At 41.8% G+C, this 24,927-nt stretch overlaps 1 protein-coding gene across 1 annotated transcript; it reads right to left on the reverse strand.

The window, feature by feature from the left end:
• Positions 1 to 1,493: 1,493 nt before the first annotated feature.
• LOC121915488 (synaptophysin-like protein 1) lies at positions 1,494 to 24,927 on the reverse strand. Its single transcript, XM_042439801.1, has 5 exons — positions 24,786 to 24,927; positions 15,398 to 15,516; positions 14,685 to 14,892; positions 12,263 to 12,451; positions 1,494 to 7,464 (listed from the first exon to the last, which is right to left on the reverse strand). Exons 1-5 carry the CDS (start codon positions 24,852 to 24,854, stop codon positions 7,333 to 7,335), a joined length of 717 nt encoding a protein of 238 aa, XP_042295735.1. The 5' UTR covers positions 24,855 to 24,927; the 3' UTR covers positions 1,494 to 7,332.

A 24,927-nucleotide genomic window follows, 5' to 3' on the forward strand; every position in this document is an offset into this window, starting at 1 on the left:
GGTTGCTGTCGGAGAACAGTTATTCCTAATGTTAGGCGGAGTCTGTTTTCTTGTAATGTGAATCCACTGGTGGAGCAGTCATGCACCTTGAAGTTGCACATCCAGTCTTAAAAGCTGGGTAGTGGCACTGAGCAATACATATACAGCTCACCAGCTTGCTACCTTCGCTATTATGTGGAGATGTAATTTTAATTAAACAATTTCCAGGTTTGTGCCTGTAGATAGAAATTAGCATTTATTTATTTTACAAAAGTCTGTGTTCAAAGTTAACTTTGCCCAGTGATTCCAGAGGTTTTTCGAGCAGCACTGCACAGGCGCAGTACAACCCATTTGTATGATTCGCAGAGACCACAAAGAACTATGCTTACATGCTGGGGCCAACATCTCAACACGTGCTGCTACACGATTTCAACATGAGTTTATGACATCTTCAGTCCTTGCCTATAGCATCTTCTTTTACTTGAAATAAACCTTCTTCTGTATTACAGAACGCCTCCACCCCGCAGCATGTAATCCCCATAAATAACTGTTCCAAGCTCTTCTTAATAAATGGCCATTTCTGGGATGCACTCAACGCAACCACGTTCCACATTGCAGCAATGGCCAGTTGTTTTCAGTTAACCTCAATGGGGTACGGGGAATTCTACACTTGTTTTAATGTAAGGAAAATATCTCCATGTAAGGAACAAGTTCAAACAGTTGTTGGCATTTACTTTCCTAGGGCATGCTCCAACAGCCCTACTTTTACAAATGGAGTAGCTTCATTCCACCACTGTTTGTGAGCCCAGTGTTTCTATGGCACAATTTATGGGCAGGGGGGAAAAACCCAAGTGGTATCTGGCAGCCATTTCTGCTTGAGAAGAACTACCAGTGAAGAAAATCATGCAAAGTGAATTCTTCTCTCATGGCTGTCATAACAGTTTGAAGGAGATGCTGTATAAAAATGGTGGTAACAAACATAGCACAACACATGTTCAATTGTCTAGTGGATCCAGGTTTTATAGGGGATGAAGCACTAAGACTTGTTTTGCCCCTTAGACTTTCTCATTCTCGCCAAGCTTAGGCACAACAGTCATGATAGTGGGAGAGGGGCACTAGTATATTTTTGTGAGCCATTACTGCTGTAATGCAAAGTATTTTAAGTGTCTTGAGTGGGTAATGTGGATCCTTAACTGTGTAAAACACCTCTAAAAGAACCCCCATTCAAACCCAAACCCAACCCCCCACATGCAGATACCGAACCTGTGCTGTTTTTTAGAAATTAAGAACAATGTCCACAGCCTCTGAAGTTTGCAACTTTACTTCCACATCCAGCGCATCACTGCTCTTCTTTTGTGTTAAGACTCGCAATACATAGAGATCTGTTTTAAAATGCATGCTGGGATTCGTCAGAACATCACAAAAATGGTGCAATATATATAAGCGTAAGCTCAACTATACTCTGATGCAAGTTCTGGAAGAAAAAAGGCATTAATAACTCAAGATCACTTAAATTTAGTGAGCAAATATTTTTATTACACTGGTTGTATACAGAACGCATACATGTTTGTCACACAGTTCTGATGAGAGACAGGGGGAAAAAAGGTTGCATGTGTGACCCTTTTTGTAACAAAATGAATCTGGCCTCCATCTTTTCAGGATAAACACAATGCTTAGCAAAACGACAACAAGAAAAGGACAAAAGATGGTATCCACCTCTCATTCCAATGACCACACTCTATTAGAGGTGTACTGACTCCACACTGTTGTAATATTTGGAAGCCACTTTAATAAATCATCACCTGACTACAAATCCCAGTACAGTATATTCCAGGGGATGGAGCAATGGCAATTAAATTGGTATCAAACTGCTGTTAATAGTGCAGCGTGGGTATACCACAGGAATAAAACTCCATACTTACATAAGATAAAGCTCTGGCCAACAGTCTATATATGAGACACAGCCAGCTTTCTTTCTTTAAAAAAAGGTGCATTTCTTTGTGCTAACTATATAGGAAGGAAGTGGTTTAGGAGAGATCTAATAAGAAAATTGTGATGTATTATGCTAATATAGCCTTACAAGAGGAACCGTGGAGGAGACATTAGCTATATTTCTATTTCACTATCTCCCTGTCCCCAAAACACTCTTGCTTTCGGGTTTACTAAAAAAAAGCTTGAAAGCATTATTTGCAAACATTTGCATAGTTAATCAGCTTTTAAATGCATCCAGTGTTTTAACAATTTTACAAGCGCTCAAGACAGACTGAGGGGTTACCTCCATGATCACTGTTTCTCTCAATCCATACAGCCAGCTTTGGGGGGATTTTTGTACAGACTGAAAGCACAAGCGGAAAGTGAAGTAGGTAGAAGAGAATCCCTATCCAGCCTGGCTGATGGTAAGAGACTGTAGAATCACAATCCAAAATATCTGGAGGCCTGGAGATTATCTAGACCACCTATTTCCAAAGTAAGGGACTGTAGGGTAAGTAGTCAGACTACCATCAGGCCAGAAAAGTTTGTGTGAGAAGCCTGATTCTACAAAAGTCTGTAAGCCAAGGTTATTTTAAAAATCCGAGCAAAGGGAAATAATTTGCTTGCTGTGCCCACCTGGAAAATGCCTTAAATGCACATTCATTCCAAGAATGCTGGAGTGAGTGGGCTGTATAGACTGAAAAAGTGATTTTAAAGTGACTTTAATTTAGCCTTGAGAGAAAGCAGATGATTATTATTCAAAACATGAAGCTGGATAAACTTGACAGATTCACAGACCTCTGAGAAGCATCTCCCTTTATAAGGCATAGGTGTTTGTATTCAGCCATGCATTTCATTTATACTCCTGGAACAAGCAGCAAGCAGGAAAGCAGCATTGGAAGAATGAAGAATAGAGACTTGTTTGTTTTAAATTAAGGTTGAGATACTCAGGAGTCTGCCTCTGAGGTCACCTTCTACATTCTTTAGCACCAAGCACCGTACATATTTTAGGACACCCTGAGGTAAAAAGCTTTAAAACAAATAAAGAATATTAAGGCATTCTTTCAGCTCTACACAAGGTTCTTAACGTTCTAGGTAGGTGGTTAGTTAAACTTGTTTTGGGCATATAAGACACACAAGGGGAAAACAGATAATTTGTGCTTCAGTATTTAAGAACAAAGTGCTCAGTTAAGGATTAAGTGGCTCGTATTATTCATACTTCTGGACTGATAATGTTTAAACTGAGATCACTTTGGGGCCTGTACACACAGCCCAAAAGGCCCTGTTTCCACTGTCAAGATAATGCAGGCCATTAGCCCAGGCCAGGACCAGGCAGACCGGATGGAGATCTGGTGGATCCAGCCCAATCCCAGCCAAAAGGGGCCTTAACCCAGTCTAAAAGATTGGCTGTTTGCTATAGAGTTTCTAGGAAACTCTGCAGCGACAGCTGGCAGACCAGACAGCTCTGCATGCCCTGTAACGGCTTCTGCCATCATGTCTGCTGAGAAGACTTCCTGTCATGGCCTGTGACATCTAATGCGGGCATCTGGCCATGTGGGTGTAGCCAGGCACTCCATTTCCCTCCATACGATCTACAATGGGGATCTCCTCACCAGATGCAATGGTGGAGGCAGGTATAGGGTGCATGGAGGAACTGCATCCATAGCATGGCGGTGGGCAGCTGTGTAAACATCTGCCTCTTGCCATGCTGGCCCTAGGAACTGACCCAGGTCTAGGATAGCATTCGCTTGGCCCATGCTATCCTGCCCATCTGCTTAGGGCAGTGGTGGCAAACCTATGGCACACGTGCCAGAGGTGACACTCAGAGCCTTCTCTGTGGGCATGTATGCTGTCGCCCCAGCACAGAGTTTGCCAGAGTTCATTATGAGAAAGCCAGAGGGACATGGCACTTTGCAATAAATAAATGGGGTTTGGGTTGCATTTTAGGCACTTGGTCTGCAAAAGGTTCACCATCACTGGCATAGGTAAGGATATATTTCTGTGTAGTTGTTTTCAAACCCTTACAAGTACTTGTGCTGCAATTCTGCAAGATTGCAAATTATTAAGAATAATAATAATTTTGGTGACGATATATGTCTCTACTGGTTGTTTTATAGTGGCATAATTAATTATTCCCCCTCCCTTATATTTACTTGTTTTTTAAAAGCTATAGGATTTTAGAAAAGATCATCATCAGAGCCATTTAGGTAGTAATTTTATCCACAGAATGTGTGTGTGTGTGTGGGGGGGGGGGGGGGGTTGGTTTAATACACGGAAAAAAAAAAAATTTTTAATTACTGCAACCAAAAAAGAAAGTAAACAGTAAACTAAAGGCTAAATCCAGCTGTAGCCTATGTAGGGTAGATCTACTGAAATGAATATAGTCATCTCTATATATCCATTTATTTCAAAATGTCTACTCTAGCTGGTACTAAAGAAAATATCATTCTGTTTGTCAACATTCAGGACTGCTGTGGTTTCCTAGAAAAAGCAACAGATAATATTGTAAAAGCATGAAAAGCAAGCTGAACACTGTACTTATCTATCTATCTATCTATCTATCTATCTTGCACCATTTATCAATTCATTTTCATTATTTCAATCAGCCTTCTACCAAAAGGACTTTGCAGAACTTTAGAGGGCACTGTCTCAGAAAATGAACAAGCTTTCCTGACAGCAGCAGGTTTTCTACCTATATGTTAATATGAGAGGGATGGATGACAGGCAATTGAGTTCTAGTGGTAGATTACTGAATCCTGTGCATTCATTAAGGATTTTTCATTCTCTCTTCTTCTTTTTTAAAGGAACAACAAAAGGACCATTTTTTTTCAGAGGCTACTTAGAATCCCTGATCCACAGCAATGCTTTGGAAAATGTCTCCAGCCATCATGGAAGTTAAAGTCCCAAATAATCATGTTTCTAAGCTCTATTCTAAAGTAACTCTGATGTAAAGCATCTTAGGGAATGACTCATGGAGGGCAAGAAGAATTTAATTGAAGTGTTCCAAGTGTGGTTCCATTCCCATAAGCCCTGGCTGCAAGAGGTGGATGCTGCAGTTCTAATGAGAATCAAAAGAGATCCCGACAGACATGGTGATATACATTCCTTAGCCTATCTGACAACAGGAAAGACTCTGCTGCACACATGTTGAAAACTTCCTGGCTCACAGAAGAAACCCATAGCCCTTTTACACCATACAATGGCCTGTTACAGACAGCCAAAATAAAGCTGCTTCGAGTCACAGTGGAGGTATGGTGTTTCAATGATGCCTAAGAGTCCAGAAGCCACACCAAAGCCACGCTCCATTTTGGCTGTCTGTAACAGGCCAATGTTAGCATTTTGATTCAACGGCTATATCCTATGGAATCCTGGGGTCTGTAGCTTGGAGACACACCAGTACCCTCTGGCTGAGAATTTGAAATGTTATTAAGGTTGAATCATAGTTCCCTAATAGTGTAGTGTGAAATGCTTCCTGAGCACATTGGAAAAGTAAAAGATTGACCTACTGTTCACACAATTGGAAATCACCACAATTCTTTTAAGGATGACAGCTGTTAACTTCCTTGCTTGAACTGTAACAAGATGTCATATATGAGCAAAAAATACAGCACAGATCTCCCAAAGCAAAGGTGAGCAAATGTAATCTTCCAGATATTTTTTTCTTCTATGTCAGTCCTACTCAGCAGCTGTTAATATTCAGGAATTACGGAAGCTACAGTTTAAAAATATCTAGGCAGCCATAGTTGTCCACACTTGACCTAAAGTAGCCGGCCCACTTCCACAGGCTGATCTGACAATACATTACATCTGAAACATTACAATGATGCAAAATTATTTTTCCATAGGCTTACTCAATGTGAATGCTTTATTCTGACCCCTTGTTCATTCCTACAACCTTTTCTGAATATTTTGGCAAAAGAGTGACTTGGTAACAAATGCCTCTAGTGGAATGAAAGGAATGGGGATGAGGCAGGAAACATTATTAGTGCTTACAATAAAAAGTAGCAGCTAGCCATGTAAGAGACACTCTCGGGAGCTTATAGGGTTTTCAAATTGCTTTTCAGTTTTTGGCATCTGTAACCATGCCTGCTATGATTTTGCCTTTTCAAATAAAACAGATTCTACAGAATTGAGGGTGTGCCAAATCTATTATACATGCACAAATCAAAGAATATGAACTACTTTCAAGACAGGTTATCAAATCAGGAGCTCTAAGAATCTTGTATGATGCACTTCCCACAAAAGCTTACTAACTCTACCAATATTTCTAGGATACTTCCCATGCCACTCTAACATCTTGTGTATAAGGCACTGTTTCTTTGGTGGCTTTTTCATGTGTATTTGTGTGTGTTTATTCAAAAGTATATGGTCAGTTGGTTTGTATGAAATGCTTGCAGAAAAGGCTAATGGGATTAGAATTGAAACTGGGGCCAAAGAGAGAGGATGATATTTTCCCAAAAGCACATGGCAGCTCCTTCAGATGCTTTTGGACTGCAACTCCCACAGTCCATTCTGGTTATGGTGGATGGAAACTGAAGATCAATGACATATGGATGGCCACAGTTTCCCTGCCTTGTCATTAATGGACAACCATATTCTACCAGCATCCAAAAGGAATATTAATCTGAAGGCTAGCATTTCTATTCAAGTTGAAATCTTCTATTCAAGGGAGTCTACATCAAACACTAACTCCCAGAGCTCCTGGCTATAACCAAAATCAAGCACTGTAGCACCAGGCTCAAAGCTTCCCAACGTCTCCCTAGAATTATGTAAGATTTGAGTGACTAAATTTTACTTACACGGACTGCATCAAGCAGATTATCAGATAATAGTGTCACTTAAGAACAATATACATCTGTAAGCATTATATACAATTCCTGACTGTAGCAGACAAAGGCATTTGTCTGGGTGAGACCAAGACTGCAATCCTAATCACATTTATTTAGAAGTAAACCCCACTAAATCAGTGAGCCTTCCTTCTGAGTAAAAAGGATCAGGTTGCATCTCAGGCAGAGCTGTGCAACTCCAGCTCCACAGTGCATGCTGACCTGCACCAGCTCACAAAGTCAACCTCAGGAGGCTGAAGATGGCTGTTTCTGTTAAGCTTTTAAGAAACTGCTGTTCATCTTTTCAATGCACAGAACAAGCTTCAATACAGTAGAATGATCCTCTTGCATGCATACAGGGCAAAGAGGAGATCTCCATTCTTTCTTCTTACATACTGGGAATTAGAGGGAAAAAAAAGGGGGGGGGAAATAAAAGAGGACACCCAAATGTTTCCCACACATCAACTGCATAACTGGGGGTGAGGGAAGAAAACTGCTGCAGTGACCATCCTGCGGTGAAAGGTAACACTCCATACCATGTGGCTTTGCATGTTCCTTACATCCCTGAAGGAGATGAGACACTGGTTGGATTTGGGGGAGTAGCTGCTGGAGAGTTATGGAGGCTGGTTTCCTTGTAGACAAACCAAGCATTTCCTGCCCACAGAATCAGGTTGAGAAAACCAATGACCTGAAAAGGGAGGTGGGGAGAGAGGGAGGTAAGGGTAAGCAGAAATAACTGTTTTTTATTTTGGACATATAGGACTCGAGCATAACAAGAAAGCTGCCCGTTTCCTGCTTCAGAAGGTAGGGGCAAAATAAGTTAACAGATGACTCTATCCATGTGATTGTTATCTGATGGTTGCATGACATACTGTTCTACTTACCTGAAGCAAAGAAAAAAAGCCCTAGTGTGGAAGAGGAGAAGAACCAGCATCATGGAGTGAGTGGTTTGAGTGTTTGACAAGGGGTTTCAGAGTCCTGGGATCAAATGCCCACTCAACCACAGAAATCTACTGGGTGACCTAGGGCAAGCCTTGAACAACTCTTGGCAAAACAAAACCCTAGAATAGAATTGCCATAAGTCGGAGTCAACTTGAAGGTACACAACAACAACAAATGGAAAAATGAGGAGAACTGTGGTTCACAAAGATGATTAGCCCTAGTTAGGTCCTTCACCTAGATGAGTGCTATTTTCTTTTCTTATACAGTAGTGTTTAAAATCAGAATCCTAGAATCCTAGAAGAGACCTCAAGGGCCACCTAGTCCAACCCCCTGCCATGCAGGAACACAGACTCAAAGCACTCCCGACACATGGCCATCCAGCCTCTGTTGAAAAACCTCCAAAGGACTTCCGGTGGAATGCTGACAGCAATGGCTGCGGTTTAGGAAGGCTCCTGGACGCAAGCCACCATCCGCAGCGAATCTCCCGACAAAACAGCTCTGTCAGGAGGTTCTTGCTAATACTGTTATGTTGGAAACTGAGAGATGTATTCCAATATTGTTGTAGATAAATATATTGTTAAGCTGTGCTGTTAAGTACCATGTATTTTTGAATCCAACTGTGATGAATGATATATGTATGGGGTCAACTGGAAAGTATGACTTGGATGTTTTTCTTTATATAAATATCCTGTGGTTTATAATGGTTTACTTCAGGTGTGTTAACTGATATACACGTAAGATGTATGCTAAATGATATGTATTTGATATTATTGTTGTTGTTTATTTATATCCCATCTTCCACCCAGTACAGGGACTCAAGGCAGCTATGTATATAGTGTTATACATAAGTATATATTTCTGATGATGTGATATATTGCTCTTACTAGCTGGTATAGGGTTTGAAACTGGTCTGTGTTATCATGGAAGAGGGAAATACAAAATGGTTTTATGGATTCAACAAACAGGTAACATAGGTTGTTGGATAGATTAATAATTATATAGACAGCAAAATGTGTGATGCTTTTATACATTTTAAATATGTTAACTACATAATCTAAAACAGCTTCAGAGAGAGGACTTGTATTAATTGGGCTCGCTGAATGTTGGTAAAGGAATGCATGGGGGTGTTTCTGCTTAGAATCATACAGCTGAAAGAGATCTCAAGGGACATCCAGTCCAACCCTCTGTCATGCAGGAATACACTGTCAAAGCACCCCCAACAGATTGCCATCCAACCTCTCTTTAAAAACCGCCAAAGAAGGAAACTCCATTACACTCCAAGGGAGTGTGTTCCACTGTCAGGAAGTTCTTCTTAATATTGAGATGCAATCTTTTTTCTTGTAGTTGTTAGCATGAAATATGTCTAGTTCCTCCCCTAGTCTTTTCAGTTTCTGAAGACTTCTAAAGGCCTCCATAATCAATTCCTCTGGTGGTTAAAACAACTAAGTAAGGCTTCCCAGGGAAAGAAAAGCAACCTAAGAAGAACCAACTGTTTTGAGAACAGTGAAATGTTTAGCCCGCCAATTTTGTGAGGTGGAGCTAAGGTCTTTCAAATCCTTTTATATGATTTATGTGTCCTTGTTTTTTTTAGTTCTGTCCAAAGATGCCTTAGTAGCAATTTCTACTCTTCTATGACTGCAGAAGTAAATAGCTGATCATCCTCAGAAGCCTTATCTACTGTATCCAGGGGAAGAGTTCAACTGGTCCTGACAAGTTTGCATCCACTGCTCCATGTCCTAGCCTCTGCAGCAAGAGAAAACAAAATTGCTCCTTCCTCAATATGACATCCCTTCAAATATTTAAACAGGGCTATCATATTACCTTTTAACCTTTGCTTCTCCAGGCTAAACATATCCAGCTCCATAAGTTGCTCCTCATGGGCCATGGTTTCCAGACCTTTTACCATTTTTGTCGCCCTCCTCTGGACACGCTCCAGCTTCTCAATATCCTTTTTTAATTGTGGTGCCCAGAATTGGACGCAGTATTCTAGGTGAGGCCTGACCAAAGCAGAATAGAGTGGCACTATTATTTCCCTTGATTTAGACACCATACTTCTATTAATGCAGTCTAGAATCGCATTGGCTTTTTTATCTGCTGCATCACGCTATTAACTCATATTCAACTTGTGGTCTATCAGGGCTCCTAGATCCCTTTCATATGTACTGTTGTCAAGCTCGGTGTCCTCCATTTTATAACTGTGCATTTCATTTTTCCAGGCTAAGTGCAGTACCTAACATTTCTCTGTGCTGAAATTCATTTTATTAGTTTTGGCCCAGCTTTCTAATCTACAGTGTGCCCACGTTTTACGCGAGCGTGCCATATGCGGCTTTCAGCATACACTGAAAGCCACGTCGGAAGAGCCTGTCATGCGCCTTGTGCGCAAGCCCCAATCATTCCTATGGGGCTTCAGCATACACTGATTTTCCCTTATGCAGAGGGATCCAGAAGAGATCCCCGCGTAAGGGAAGGGCGCACTGTATTAAGATCACCTGTCCTCTGGGGTATTAGCTACTTCTTCTAATTCGATGTCTTCGACAAATTTGATAATTTCTTCATCCAAGTCATTGATAAGAATAGTCACACTTATTGAAAAAGTAGGGACAAATGATGTAGAGAAGCAAAGAATAATATGGTTTGGAAGATGGATAGCTACCATACTGTCTCTTCCTGCACAGCCACATGAAACACCCATTTTCTAAGTCTGTTCACCAAGCTCTGTAACTCAGCTCCAAAGACTGGGGCTGCAGCAATATAGAAGACCTACGTGCTACTAGCTCCTCCCTGAGCTTAGTCTCTGACTCATTTCCTCTGGATGACCTTGTCGAAGGCCTTATTGAAATCACGATCTGCTGAATCCACCGCATTCTCTTCATCTACCAAGCTGGTAATTTTATCAAAGAGAGAGAGAGAGAGAGATCAGATTAGTCTGGCATGACTTGTTTTTGAGAAACCCATGTTGACTTTTAGTGATTATGACATTCCTTTGTAGCTGCTTACTGTTGAGACTAGGAATTGGAATCAGGCCTTTAAAAGTAACTGTTATTGTCACTGTTGTTAGCTGCCGTCAAGTCAAGTTTGATTTATGGTGACTCGGAATGAGATACCTCCAGGTCACCCATCTTCCACTGACCTGCTCAAGTCTTGCAGACTCAGAGCTATGGCTTCTTCAACTGAGTCTATCCATCTGGAATGCTGTCTATCTCTTTTCCTTCAACCTTCTATCTTACCGAGCATTATTGTCTTTTCAAATCAGTCATGTCTTCTCATGATATGGTCACAGTATGATTGTCTCAGTTAAGTAATCTTGGCTTCTAGCAAGCCTTCAGGCTTGATTTGCTCTTTGTTGCTGTTGTTGTGTGCCTTCAAGTCATTTCCCACTTACAGTGAAACTAAGGCAACCTTATCATGGGTTTTTATTGGCAAGATTTACTCTAGGACTCATTTATTTGCCTTTTTACCAGTCCATGGTATCTGCAGAACTACCACATGGCATGATTTTCTTCCTTTCAGCTTTCTTCACTGTCCAACTTTCACATACATACATACATACATACATACATAGAAATGGGAAATAGGATGGCACAGATAATCTTAAGTATAGTATTCAATTATTTATCTGTCTAATTCCTTCACGGTTGCCCTCCCACGTAACTGTACTTTCTCATTATTCAAAAGTAACTAAATTATTACTTTGTTGTTGCTGTTGTTGTGTGTTTTCAAGTCATTTTGTTCAGAGATAGTTTGTCTTTGCTTTCCCCTGAGGCTGTGAGCATGTGACTTCCCAAGATCACCCTGTGGATTTCATGGACAATCTGGAAATTGAACCCTGGTCTCCAGAGTCATAGTCCAACATTGAAACCACTACACTATGCTGGCTCTCTATTACTATTATTACTTAATATTATTATTATCATTAAGTTAAATTATTATCATTAAGTTACGTTTTGAAGTATCAGAATGCTGCAAGTCAGTGGTACAAAGCATACCAAAGTAGTTGAGGGACACACATCCATTTCACATTTAAGAGTATTTTAATGCAAATAATAATAATAAATATCCCACCCTTTCCCCAAAACTGGGACTCAGGGTGGCTCACGACATTAAAAAACAGCACAATTAAAAGCATACAAAATAGTACATTAAAATAGATTTAATTATTATAATATTAAGACAAGTTGTATATAAAAAGAATAAAATACAATTAAAAAGATAAAAATGTTTAAAATACTTTAAAACAATGCAATGCCATCCCATGCTTTAAAAACTTAATGTTTTAAAAGCCTGTCTAATTATCCCTTTTTATTTTACAGTGTGAAAGAACTGCCTTATTTCAAGTAACTCAGTGTTTGCAATAAATGACTGCTGAGCTATGGTTGGGAATAATGGTGTTGTAGTCCAGGACACCTTGAAAATAAAAGGACACTGATCTGGACCAGTATTTTGTATCCACTAGTAGTTGGCTCGGTGCCTTTGAAAACCTCAAAAAGCAAACACAAGAGCAACCCATCATTTGTCCCCAGCACCTGCTACTAACATATACATACCACTGAGACGTTCAAAGACCCAAAGCTTCGGATGTCACTGAAGTGACATAATCCAGGTTGATTTTTGCACGGGGCAATATCTAACACAAGGTCAGCACCAGTGGATGTTTTGATATCTGTGAGGGCCTTCGCCCAAGCCGATGTGCTAACCAGCCAGAGGAAAGAGATTACCACCGTGATAACAAAGTCCTGTAAGAGGAGAAAATATGGGTTCATTGTGAATCCCAGTCTGGGAGATGGAAATTCACACTTTATGGTTTGCATCCCATTGGTTAATCTCAGCTAGAGTAGACCCATTCAATCAATTTTTCAATGATAAGTAAACATCTAGATAATTCCCACTGATTCAATGCAATTACTCTAGCCAAGACAAACAACAGAATTTATATCAGTTGGTTGTTAAGGTTTACATAGGACTGATCTGCACATGCCTTTACTGTTCAGTGGGGAGAGTCAGTTTAATATTTGTCTAGAACTTGAGAGATCCTGGTTTAAGATTTTACTGAGTGTGGACCCCAGAACAGGGGAGCAAGGGGCTCAAGCTCATCCAAGACTGGACTGGCAGGGAGCCACCTTGGAATGATCAGCCAGAATTGGACCACCAAGGTTCATAATTCCCCTCAGGGAAAGTTCTGATGTTCAACATGAAAGTCATACAAAGTTTGGGAGCAAGGAACTTTTTGTGAAACAGGACCTGCCTTTAATGGGGACAAATGACTGGTAAAAAATTAATCTAATCTGTTGTGTCCTCTATCAATTCGAGGGTCATATTAAGTGTATCACACTGCACTATAGCCCCCATTAAGTACAGTGGAACCTATATACGCGGGGATCTGTTCCGGATCCCTCCGCGTACAAGTTCCGTCTATGCCGAGCCCCAGTGTTCCAATGGGCTTGTGCATGGGTGGTGTGGCGGTGCGGCAGCGCGCGGGGTGCAACAGGCAGGTGTGCCCATTCATTGAATGGGACGCGCCGCCCCTTCCACCCCGCGCCGTCGGCAGCTTTGAGCGCCTATGCTCAAAGCCGCCTATAAAAGGCAGCGTATGGCGAGGCGCAACTGTAGTTGTTGGCAGACAACAGTCAGTTCACGTATAACAGTAAGCCAGGCTACAGTTAGCTGAATTCTGGCTTGTTATTATGTTAACTCTTAACTCATCCCCACCAACAACCAGTTGCAAACTGTAATTAGAAGTCATGGTTTCTTGTCAAGCTACGAATTCTAACTTTTTAACAAGTTGGAAGATAAATACCCTATTCTATGCAAACTGAGGGACTCAACAGGCCCTTTTCTGATAGAAACTCTATCTAGTTTCTAATTATCTGGCTTTTGTTTAGTACAGCTTGTTTAAACCATCATCGTTTGCTATGTCCAAATGCAGAACTGTGGCTGGTCCATGTCTTGCTTCCTCAACTATCTTTCAGAAAGAGGAGCTGGCAAAAGATGCAAGAGAGAAAGAGACCAGAAGTAGAGAAAACAAACTGTGGTGGGAAACTCATGATTAAAGCAACATATTGTTAGCAATGTGGCTAAGAATATTCTTGGTTTAGCTTGATGTGCCAACACGGCACTGCATTTTTGCAGTGGTTTTCACTGATTTTGAATATTTTTGAGTGGAAAACTGCCTGGAAAAAATGACCAAAATAATAATAATAATAATAGGGGGAAATTAGGGGTATCAGAGGAGTCTAGGTCTGTACTCTGGTGTCCTGATGTAGGACTTGCAACTCCCGTCAGTCTTAGCAAGCATAGCCAATGGTGAAGGATGATGGGAGTTGAATCCCAACAACTAAAAGGCCACATTTTCCCTCCCCTGATTTAGTTTCAAGTCCTAACTGGGGTGGGGAAAAATAAGAGTGCACTCTGTCATCATCCACACAATCAACTCATCATGCAGAAGGGACAGCACACTTACCTGCATTCCTGTGATCCCAGTGACAAAGGGCAGCAGGGGGGAAAAAGGAATAACTGCATCATATTTAAAGGGAAAGGCTGGCAGGGAGTTTTCCTGACGCAGTTTGAATCTACTGTTCTGTGTCTAGTCTCTGGAGCAGCAGAAAACAAGCTTGTTCCACCCTCAATATAACATCCCTTTAAATATTTAAACATGGCTATCATGTCACCTCTTCCTCTGCTCTTCCCCAGGCTAAACAGTCTCAGATCCCTAAGCTGCTTTTCACAGGGCATGGATTCTAGTCCAGACCATTCTCCAGATAAAGAAGTCTAATTACTTCTCTGTTCTGAGAAGCACGTAGCATAAAGAAGTGTATGCCTTTATTTGCTTCCTTACTAGATTTCCTTCCCACCTTTCTCCCAAAAATGGCTCCCACAGTAGCCTGCATATTCAAAGATAATGTTGATGAGCAATATTTCTAACTTGCCATGTATGATACATTATAGGGAAGTAAAAGGCAATCAACTTACAATCATTGGGAGTTTGCCAGCACCCCGATATAAATGCAGGTAGCCCAGGTACAGCACCAAGGCAGCCATGCAGTACAGGAACACCAAGACTGCAAAGGTGACAAAGAACTGTGCTGAGGAGGAGAAGTCTCCCACCAGGAAGTAGGCCTTGTCCCAGGTGACGTTGCAGTCTTTCGTTTCCAGAGGCCCAAGGGTAGCCTTGTTCAACCTTAAATTTAGGACGGTCAAAAGAAAGAACGTATTTTGAAAATGTGGCTTTGTTTCCTATGTACCAACAAAGTTCCCCTTGAAAATAAAACCACAACATCAGAGACAGCATAGGGTAGCCTGTGTCTGAAAGACAACAATGGTTTGATTGTGCATTCAAAAGATGCAGCATCTGAGGATCAGAACTAAGCAAGATGCTGGAGATTCATCATCTAATTCTACATGGGCCTCTGCATTGCTATTAAAAATAAGCAGTACAGTATAGAGAGGGGGACTATGGAAGTTTTAAAAGCAAATGGAATGAGCAGGGAATCTTACACAAGATAAAAACATTTCAAGGACAGATCTTGTTTGCAGACTTAAGACTTTTTTTTTTAAGGCACAGAATGGTGATGGATAAAACCATTGTTCTGATGTCAGTTTCAATTGTTGGAACCAATTAGATGTGTTTATATGCATATTGACACCAAAGTTACAGCTTTCCTCAAAGGAATCTATCCTCTTACCTGAAAGGGTAACCAAAATTAGCTTGCAAAGTCTGGTTTTTGGCACCAGGACAGGTGAGAAAAACCGCTGTTTTTCCACTGTAACCTCCACAGGTAGCAAAGGCAAAGATAGAGAAAATCTACAAAGGATCCAAGATGAAAATAAATATTAGTACACTTTTCAGTCATGTATGCAAATACACTACAAAGGAGGAAATAACATGCATTTTATGAACCTTTGAAGTCATATCCTCAGGAGAAGGTTCTGTTGCTTTATCCAAGTCATCAGTCATGAGTGAACTCAAAGTGCTGATGTCCTGGGAGCTCTTTTTTTTTTTGGAGAACTAGTCCTTAAACCACAGTCTTAAACTACAGCAGGTCATACTGTTGGCCTATCAATCCCAGAGCTTTGAATAGTAATTTTGGGAAACAGTCACTTCTAGTGATAAAACACATGCTTTGTACCCAAACGATTCTAACTTTAGCATCTCTAATTTTTAAAAAATCAGGACATGGTGTGGTGGCAGATTCTGGGGGATTTAGTGTAAAAAGGTAAGTTTCCCAAGATCACTTCAAACCCAGAATGAAACAAGTCTCCAGGGGTGTAGGCCCACGATTTTCCCACCACATGTACTAAAGATAAAGTTTTTCCTTTGACAAGATTGTCTAGTTGTGTCCACTGTAGGGGGTGGTGCTCATCTCTGTTACCAAGCCGAGGGAGCCCCCATTGTCAAAGACAATCCCATGGTCATGTGGCCAGCATGACTGCATGGAATGCTGTTACCTTCACTTTTACATGCTTTTGAACTGCTAGGTTGGCAGAAACTGGGGCTAGTGACAGGAGCTCACTCGGTCCGACCTGCTGAACTTGCAATTTTCAGAGTCAGTGTCTTTACCACTGAGCCACCGCCTGTACTATCTGATCTTTTTTAAACTACAGATGCTAAAGTTTGAATCTTCTGAGTGCAACACATGTGTCCTACCACTGTGTTATAGCCCCTCATGTTTCATTCTGCTGCAGTTTTAGATTAGAACAGGGGTAAGAACTTAACTGGCTCAGGAGGACATTCTCACCCTCCCATCCATAGCAAGCAGCACCCAAGGGCACTCTCCTGTCCAAATAACTTCACCATACGACAGGCTGGGGTGTCACTGGTAAGGTGTATGGACCTAAATTTTATCCTCTTTTGAATTAGGTTTTTCTTAGCATCTTAAAAGTGCTTACTATATACAACCTGCAAACTCAGGCCTGATACAGACAGGCCAAAATAAAGCTGCTTCGAGTCACTTTAGAGGTATGGTGTTTCAATGATGCATGTGTCCTAAGAGTCCAGAAGCTGCACCAAAGCCACGTTCCATTCCTAAGGACTGCAGTGCAGCTTCCAGACTCTTAGGACACATGCAGCATTGAAACACCATACCTCCAAAGTGACCTGAAGCAGCTGTATTTTGGCCTGTCTGTATAGGGCCTCAGTTTCCTGCTCCTTTCTCACACTTTCTACACTGTTCCCTTTTTCCCCATGCCTAGCAATCCCAAAAGCTACCTCCTTCAATACCCCTGTATTTTGATTCATCTATTAGTTGCTTTTGTATGCTGCTTTTTATCCAGTAAATTCAAGTTGGCTTTTATGGGTCTCTTCATCTCCAATTCATATGTCTTAAGTGCATTAATACTTGAACTTTGAAAAGAAAAGGGAAGAAACATGATACAAGAAAGAATTAAAACTTGATTCCTTCTCAAAAATAAAAATGCTGGAAAATCCTATAGCTTTTGAAACTATAACATTCCACTTCCATTTTATAAAATATTGCTGCCATCAAAGACAACTGTGTAGAGAGACTTCTTGACTATTACCACCATGATATGGATTAGAAGTGAGTTATTTCCATTTTAGTTTACTGTTGGGGGGGAAATTACTGCAATATCCACTGAAGTATTTGTCTAGATAGTTTCTGAACAGGCACGTTTTCTATTGTGAAAGCTTAGCCCACATTGTTACGCATCTGCTTCCTTCCACCACCCCTTCCCTTGCTAAGAAAACCTTCACAGAAACACAAACTGTCATGCATAAGGCAAACAAATAGAAAAACCATTTATGCAAAATTGTGTGTACATGCTTACCATACTTTTAAAAACACAATGATTTTCCATGGTGCAAGGTTTGAAATTTGAATACTTCAACTCAATGGTGATTACGGAGCAACATCAGATCAAAGTAACAAGACTCAAGAGAGGTGTCATTTCTGTCCTCAGGATGGTTTGTTGTCTCATGCCACTCGACTAGTGTGGGATGGGGGAACCTATGGCCTTCCAAGTGTAGTAAGCTTCCAGTTTACACCAGCTCTACCCAGACTGACTAGTAGTATGGAATGATAGGGGTTGTAGTTCAGCAAGCCCCATTTTACCCATCCTGTGGTTTAAAGAGAAGAGGGAATAGAGGAACCTCCCTGTGGCTTTGCTAACTTCCTTGTTTTAATCTTCTCAACACAGGTTTACCCAACTACTACCCAATGCAATTTGTATTACTGGAAACATAGTACAGTCTACCTGCCCCAACCACAGAATTGCAATGTGGATTTGAGCATCTGCGGATAGCCCTGCTCTATTGTTCCTAATGGCAGTACATGTATGCAGCCATGCACATGGTGTGCCACCATTAAAAACCATGAGATTTGAGGCCTCACAGTTTTTGGCATCCGCAGAGGGGTCCGGAACAAGGCAGGACAGAAACAGACTGGATCTTCAGGGAAGATTCTGACAATATGTCTACACAGATATTTATGCTTTAGTAGTATTACTAATCTGTTTTTCCTCCAATCTGTTCAATGTGGCATACATGGCTCTCTTCACCATTTACCCTTTTATCCTAGCAATAACCCTGTGAGGAAGGTCAGACTGAAACAGAAAGGGTAGCCCATGATCATGCAGTGAGTCTAATGACAAAGAGCTCATCCAGATGGGAGAAAAGGCTCTGGTTTAGGTTTTGATTTTACCTGCATATTCCCAGGTTTGCATCCACACTTCTTGATTTCCTCACTCCCTTTCCCTTGTGTTCCTCCTCCCCTTTCCATTGGTCATGTGTCACATCTAGACTCATGCTGCATATTAATATTGAGTTTCAACATTTTCCACTGAATCTTCTTTATTATTCAGGAGTTAACGTCAACGTGCTTTAGCAATCTTACACTAGTTTAACATTAGGCTCATTGTGTTTTGGTGCAAACGTTCCTTTTTTCCCTTGCTTGATGTCTGTTCAATCTGTATCCTTGAAACAATAACTCCGTCTGCTGATGGTGGCCATCTGAGCTAGTTCCAGGATAAGAAGACAGCCAGTCAAATCCAGCTACATTTCATTTCAGAAAATACTAGTTTAATTAGCAATGGTAGGAATGAAAACTGCTTGGTAATGCTGGAAATGCCCAGGAAATATTTAGGGATTAAGAAAATGCCACATGGATGTCCAAAATAAAACTGGTTTGCACAGTAACCAAACCTGTGACTTTTGGACTTTTTTTTTTCATCTGGAGGGGCTCCAAGTTGTGTCTTGAAACCTGGATTGCTGAAGTTGCAACCCAGGATGATAATGACCATATGTAACACTAGCTCTCAACAGAAATTATTAGGATTGCAATCTAGATATGACTAATTTAGCCTGAATCCAAGCTAGTGGCTGACTCAGAGTCCCCAATGAACCTCATAGCTGAGTGAGAAACTGATCCTGCATCTCCATAGCACTAGAGCAGAACAGTCTCCATAGCACTAGTGCATTATACTAGCTGTCTACTGTGACATCTGGAAACATTTTAAAATATTGCTGGTTTCAGAATTATTATTTTTTCTCATATGACACGGAAGCTCATCAGACTTTTTTGTCCAGATCCAAAATTCAAATCCCTATTCCAGTGATGGTGAACCTTTTCAAGGCCGAGTGCCCAAACGGCAACCCAAAATGCACTTATTTATTGCAAAGTGCCATGTCCCTCTGGCTTTGTAGTAACAAACTCTGTGCTGGGACGATGGCACATGTGCCCACAGAGAGGGCTCTGAGTGCCACCTCTGGCATGTGTGCCATAGGTTTGCCATCACTGCCCTATTCAGTTAAAAGTCAGTGTGGTGCAGTGGTTCGAGGGCTTGACTGGAGAGGCCAAGGTTCAAATTCTTCAATGACTATGAAGCTCCCTGGGTATCCTTGGGCTAGTCACCTACTCTCGGACTGACCAACCTCACAGGGTTGTTATAAGGATAAAAACAGGCAGAAGGATCATGTACAATGCTTGGAGCTCTATGACAAAAAAGTAACAAAGAGATAATAATGAGTTGTAAGAGACCACAAGGGCCAGATAATAATGACGCAACACAATCCCATTCATTTCACATAATTTAATGCAATGTATTTCCAGGTAGGTGTGTACTGCATTTTTAATCAACTTTCTAAAATTGATACAATTAATTGAGTAACATTTTGTTAATCACGTAACAGACTTCTTTCTCAATTCCATGTTCTTCTTAATAAGTGTCTTGCTGACTTTATCAAAAATGAATCACAAAGGCCCAATTTTTGTACACATCTGGAAGAACTCTATTATGACCTTGCATTTAAATTTCCAGCCACTTAAAGCATATTTTATGCTCTAATTTTCCACTGTAAACAAGTACAGTATTGTGAACAGGAAAGATGAGGGTTTGTGAATAAAAGGGTCATGCTAGCATTCTTAAGACAGCCAGAGAGGGAAAAACAAGCTGGGGCAGGGAAACATTTAAAGATATGTAGGTAGACGAAATGCAAATGTCCAGTTAATTGTTTTCTGATTAAAGAATATCTACATTTTAAACTAACACATTTATCTTGAATATACCATTTCCCATTTTCTACTTATACCACCTTTGATCTTTATTACTACAAAAGGTGGCCATGAAACCTTTGGGCTATAAAACAACAGTGGTTAACAGAAATAAAAATCGACAGCCCATGGAGTTTCATCTGTACTAGGAAGTTTTCTAAACTGCCAACCAAGTGAAAGCATCACCAAAAGGCTCTGCAGTACATATCTGCAAAGATCTACATGCATAACTCCTGGCTTCTCACACCTCCACCTTCCCTTGCGACACTTTGCTGTGAAGAGAAATAAGGTATTTCTAGTGGAGTTAGAAGGAAAAATGGTGACCAGGGAAAAGGATCTAACTGTCAGTTGAAATGGGGTAATCTCACAGTGGAATGGCTTTCTCATGGGCCCAAACAGACAGGCCAAAATAATGCTGCTTTGGGTCACTTTGGAGGTATGTTGTTTAAATGCTGCATGTGTCCCAAGAGGCTGGAAGCTGCACCAAAGCCACGCTCCTGTCCTAAAGACTGGAGCGCAGCTTCTGGCCTCTTAAGATGCATGTGTCATATTAAACAGCATACCTCCAAAGTGACCCAAAGCAGCTTTATTTTGGCCTGTCTGTTTGGGCCCTCATGGTAATAATTGTAGGAAGTCATGAAGAACGGGACATTCTGTTAACTGTAATCCAGAAAAGTAACTTTTTCAAGTTTTGACTAATCTCTATATAAAAATGTAAATCTACAGTTACAGATCAGGATTTCTAACAGCATAATGGAGTAGAAAGGGAGAGAAAAGCTTTTTTTGTTGTTGCTTCTGTTGAAAAAAGTGGAGTTGGAAACCTCGGCTGATGTATTATTGCAAACCACTTGTAGATCACGATCTTCCCAACCAGCTGCCTACATACTGTTTACTCCACTGAATTAATGCCTTCTGCCAAGTAAAACATACTGGCTTTCTCCTACCATTAGACTCACACTATGCAGAACTACCTGATACTGGCTTCTTTACCTAGGTCTTAAACACCTCATACTTCTTAGAACATTAAAAACCCAACACAACTTCAACTGGAAATAAAAATAAAAGTTATCTATTTTTATTTGTCATCCTGGGAAAGATACTTTCAAGCTAAACTATACATGTAACATGGGTCCGAAACACACTGCAGAAATAATCCAGTTTGAGACCGCTTTCACTGACCTGGCTCAGTACTAAGGAAAGACTTCCAAGTGACGTGATCCTTTGTTTCACACATTAAATCATCTGAGGTTCAAAACACACTGCAGAAATAATCCAGTTTGAGATTGTTTTAATTGCTCTGGCTCAATGTTAGGGAATTCTGGGAACTGTAGTTTTGGGACACACACAGCACTCTCTGCCACAATCGACAATGCTTATCACTGTACAATTTAAATACAGCTGATGTGTAAAAACAACAACAACCCTACACCATCAGATTAAAGCAACAGTCCGCAATAGCCATGGCTTCTGACTTTTCATTCTACGCACCCAGAACAGCCATGATCTACTGACACAACCTTGGAGGCCCTTTTCAAAAGAGTACCAGAGAGTCCATTACCAATGACATATCTCAAACTATTTCCTTCCCCTTAAACTAGTGCCTTGAACTTGCCAACCCTTCTTGGATCAACTCTCTTGTTGCAACAGCTTCACTGGCTGCCAGTCTGTTTCCAGGCACAACTGAGGTGCTAGCTTTGACCTGTAAAGATTTTATTTGCAGGGCCATATTCACTCTTGTGAAACTGCCCATTTTTGAGATCTGCTGGAGAAGTCCTCCTCTCTTTCCCATTATTCTCAGATCTGGTAGTAATATGTTAGAGCGGGGGCTTCCAGGTTCTGGAGTTCCCTTCTCAGAGAGGTTAGATTGTCACTCCTGCTGCTCCCCTTCCACAGTCTCTCCTGGCTGTTAGCTTCATGTGGGGCCAGTACAGACAGGCCAAAATAAAGCTGTTTCGGGTCACTTTGTGGAGATACGCTGTTTAAATGACACACACATTTTAAGAGGCCAGAAGCAGTGCCAAAGCTGCACTCCGGTCCTTTGGACTGGAGCATGGCTTTGGTGAGGCTTCTGGCCTCTTAGGATGCATGCATCATTTAAACAGCATTCCTCCAAAGTGACCTGAAGCAGCTTTATTTTGGCCTGTCTGTACGGGCCCTTAGTTTCACTTTAAAAAAAACTTCTCAATGAAGACTGAACTTCAAATGTTTAGGAAACAAATCGTTTATACTGACTCCTATTTAATGTATCACCAACCTAGCGGAGGATTTCTCCATCCCTGTTCAGCATGGACCAGCCAAGGTCCTTCAATAATATTGCATATCTCAGGTTGGAAACGCTTCTGTCTAGCCAGTCTTAATGAACCCTTGTGATTCTTCCGATTTTCAGTGGGGAATACTCTGGGGCACAGATCTCTACCAGCCAGGTCCACAGCCCACTCCTGAGTTGGAAAGTTATCTAGGAGACCGTGGGCCAAAAAACACTGCAGAAATAATCCAGTTTGAGACCACTTTAATGGCCTTGGCTCAGTGCTAGGGAGCTCTCTGACAGAGAAGGCTAAAGGTCTCACAAAATTACATTCACAGAATTCCCTAGCACTGAGCCAGGACAGTTAAAGTGGTCTCAAACTGGATTATTCCTGGAGTGTGTTTTGGCCCTGTGTTGCTCCCTACTGGAATCCTTCTGTATCTTTATACATCAAGATAATAATAAATCATCCAGTGCTAGGAGCAGCACATACATTGTGCTACTAATGATTGGCCGTCTTGACCAGAGCCACTCCTGCCTAGGGCTACGATCTATGAAAGCTTCTGCCAAACAAAGTGCGTCAGGTTCTAAAACCCACATTACTGGCTACTCTCCAAAAAACACTGCAGAAATAATCCAATTTGAGACTGCTTTAACTGCCCTGGGTCAATGCTAGGGAATCCTGGGAACTGTAGTTCTGTGAGACATTTAGCCTTCTCTATCAGAGAGCTCTGGTGCCACAATAAACTACAATGCCCAGGATTCCCTAACACAGAGCCAAGAAAGTTAATGCAGACTCAATTTGGATTATTTCTGCAGTGTGTTTTGGACCTACAACGCGACAGCAGCTCAAAACTGAATAATCCAGATTATTTCAATGTGATCTCTCCCTTCTCCCACGGCTGCTTCCTCAGGCTGGCAGCACATGGCTTGTTTGGAGAGAGAGCGCAACAAACATCCCCACCCTGCACCAACTATGCGAGGGGAGGAGTGGGTGGAAAAACTACCCAAACTAGACATAAAGAGGAGCTGGAGGTGGAGAAAGCAAAAGTGGGTGCCTACCGAGAGGAGCAAAGGTCCAAAACACACCGCAGAAACAATCCAGTTTGAGATTTGGAATACTGTGTCCAATTCTGGGCACCACAATTCAAAAAGGACATTGAGAAACTGGAGCGTGTCCAAAGGAGGGAGACTAAAATGGTGAAGGGTGTTGGAAACCTTGCCTTATGAAGAACAATTTAAGGAGCTGGGGATGTTTAGCCTGGAGAAGAGAAGGTTAAGAGGTGATATGATAGCCCTGTTTAAGTACTTGAAGGGATGTCACATTGAGGAGGGAGCAAGCTTGTTTTCTGCTGCTCCAGAAAACAGGACCCGGAACAATGGATGCAAGCTGCAGGAAAAGAGATTCCACCTCAACATTAGGAGGAACTTCCTGAGAGTAAGGGCTGTTTGACAGTGGAACACACTCCTTCCTCAGATGATAATAATAATAATAGGGAATTCTGAGAATAGCAATAGCAAGTACTTTTCTATACTGCCTACCAGTGTGCTTAAGCACTCCCTAAGCGGTTTACAAAGCGTAAGCTATTTGCCCGCAACAGGCTGGGCACTCATTTTAGTGACCTGCAGAAGGATGCAAGGCTGAGTTGACCATGAGCCCCAACTGGAATTGAACCCACAACCTTGTGCTTTGTGCGTGAGCGGCTGCAGCGCTGGCATTTAACCACTGCGCCACCACGAGGCTGTCACAACTGTCCCGCTGTGAGGCATTTTGCCCTCTCTGTCAGAGAGCCCTGGTCCCACAATAAACTACAGTCACCCCTCCATATTTGATTGGTACGTTCCCTCTAGGAATATCTAAGTCCTCCCCCAGTGCAACTCTATGGTCAACTTTAACTAAAGTCGCAGTGAAAGACCTAGAGATTCCTAGAGAGGACACTCCCCTAGGCATCCGTAGCTCCTCCAGTGCAACTCTATGGTCAGTGTCTGTCCACAGACCATAGAGTTGCCCTGGAGGACCTAGAGATTCCTAGAGAGGTCTCCTCTCAGGTTAAAAGCATGGCGTTTTTGTATTCACGGGGCTCTTGTGCCCCTAATCCTAGCGAATATAGAAGGGACGAGGTTTTTGGACTACAATTCCCAGAAGCCCCACTCGGTATGGTCAAGGTGCAGGAATTCTGGGAGTTGAAGTCTCAAACAAAAAAACCAGGGGAAAGGGCTGGGCAGAGAGTGGCTCCCGCCCGCGACGCTGGAAGCAACCCAAGAGCGGGGTCCGAGCTCTTCTTCCCGCTCCAGAAGCGGAGGAGGCGCCGGAAGACTCACCCATTCTAGGATTTTGATGAAGCCCAGCGGCTCCTTGGCGGGTCCCAGATTCAGCTGCAGCGCCGACATTTTCCGAGGCGAGAAGAAACAGGGGCGAAGGAGGGGCGGGGTCTCTGCGCGTCACGTGACGTAGGCGGTCGAG

This window comes from Sceloporus undulatus, chromosome 9, assembly GCF_019175285.1.
Source record: "Sceloporus undulatus isolate JIND9_A2432 ecotype Alabama chromosome 9, SceUnd_v1.1, whole genome shotgun sequence".
NCBI classification, from domain to species: domain Eukaryota; kingdom Metazoa; phylum Chordata; class Lepidosauria; order Squamata; family Phrynosomatidae; genus Sceloporus; species Sceloporus undulatus.

Coding starts and splice junctions, on each gene's coding strand:
- LOC121915488 (XM_042439801.1), bottom strand. CDS start 24,854: ATGTCGGCGCTGCAGCTGAATCTGGGACCCGCCAAGGAGCCGCTGGGC. Junction 15,517..24,785: donor TCATCAAAATCCTAGAATGG/GTGAGTCTTCCG, acceptor GATCCTTTGTAG/ATTTTCTCTATCTTTGCCTT. Junction 7,465..12,262: donor GGTCTTTGAACGTCTCAGTG/GTATGTATATGT, acceptor CTCCCTTTTCAG/GTCATTGGTTTTCTCAACCT.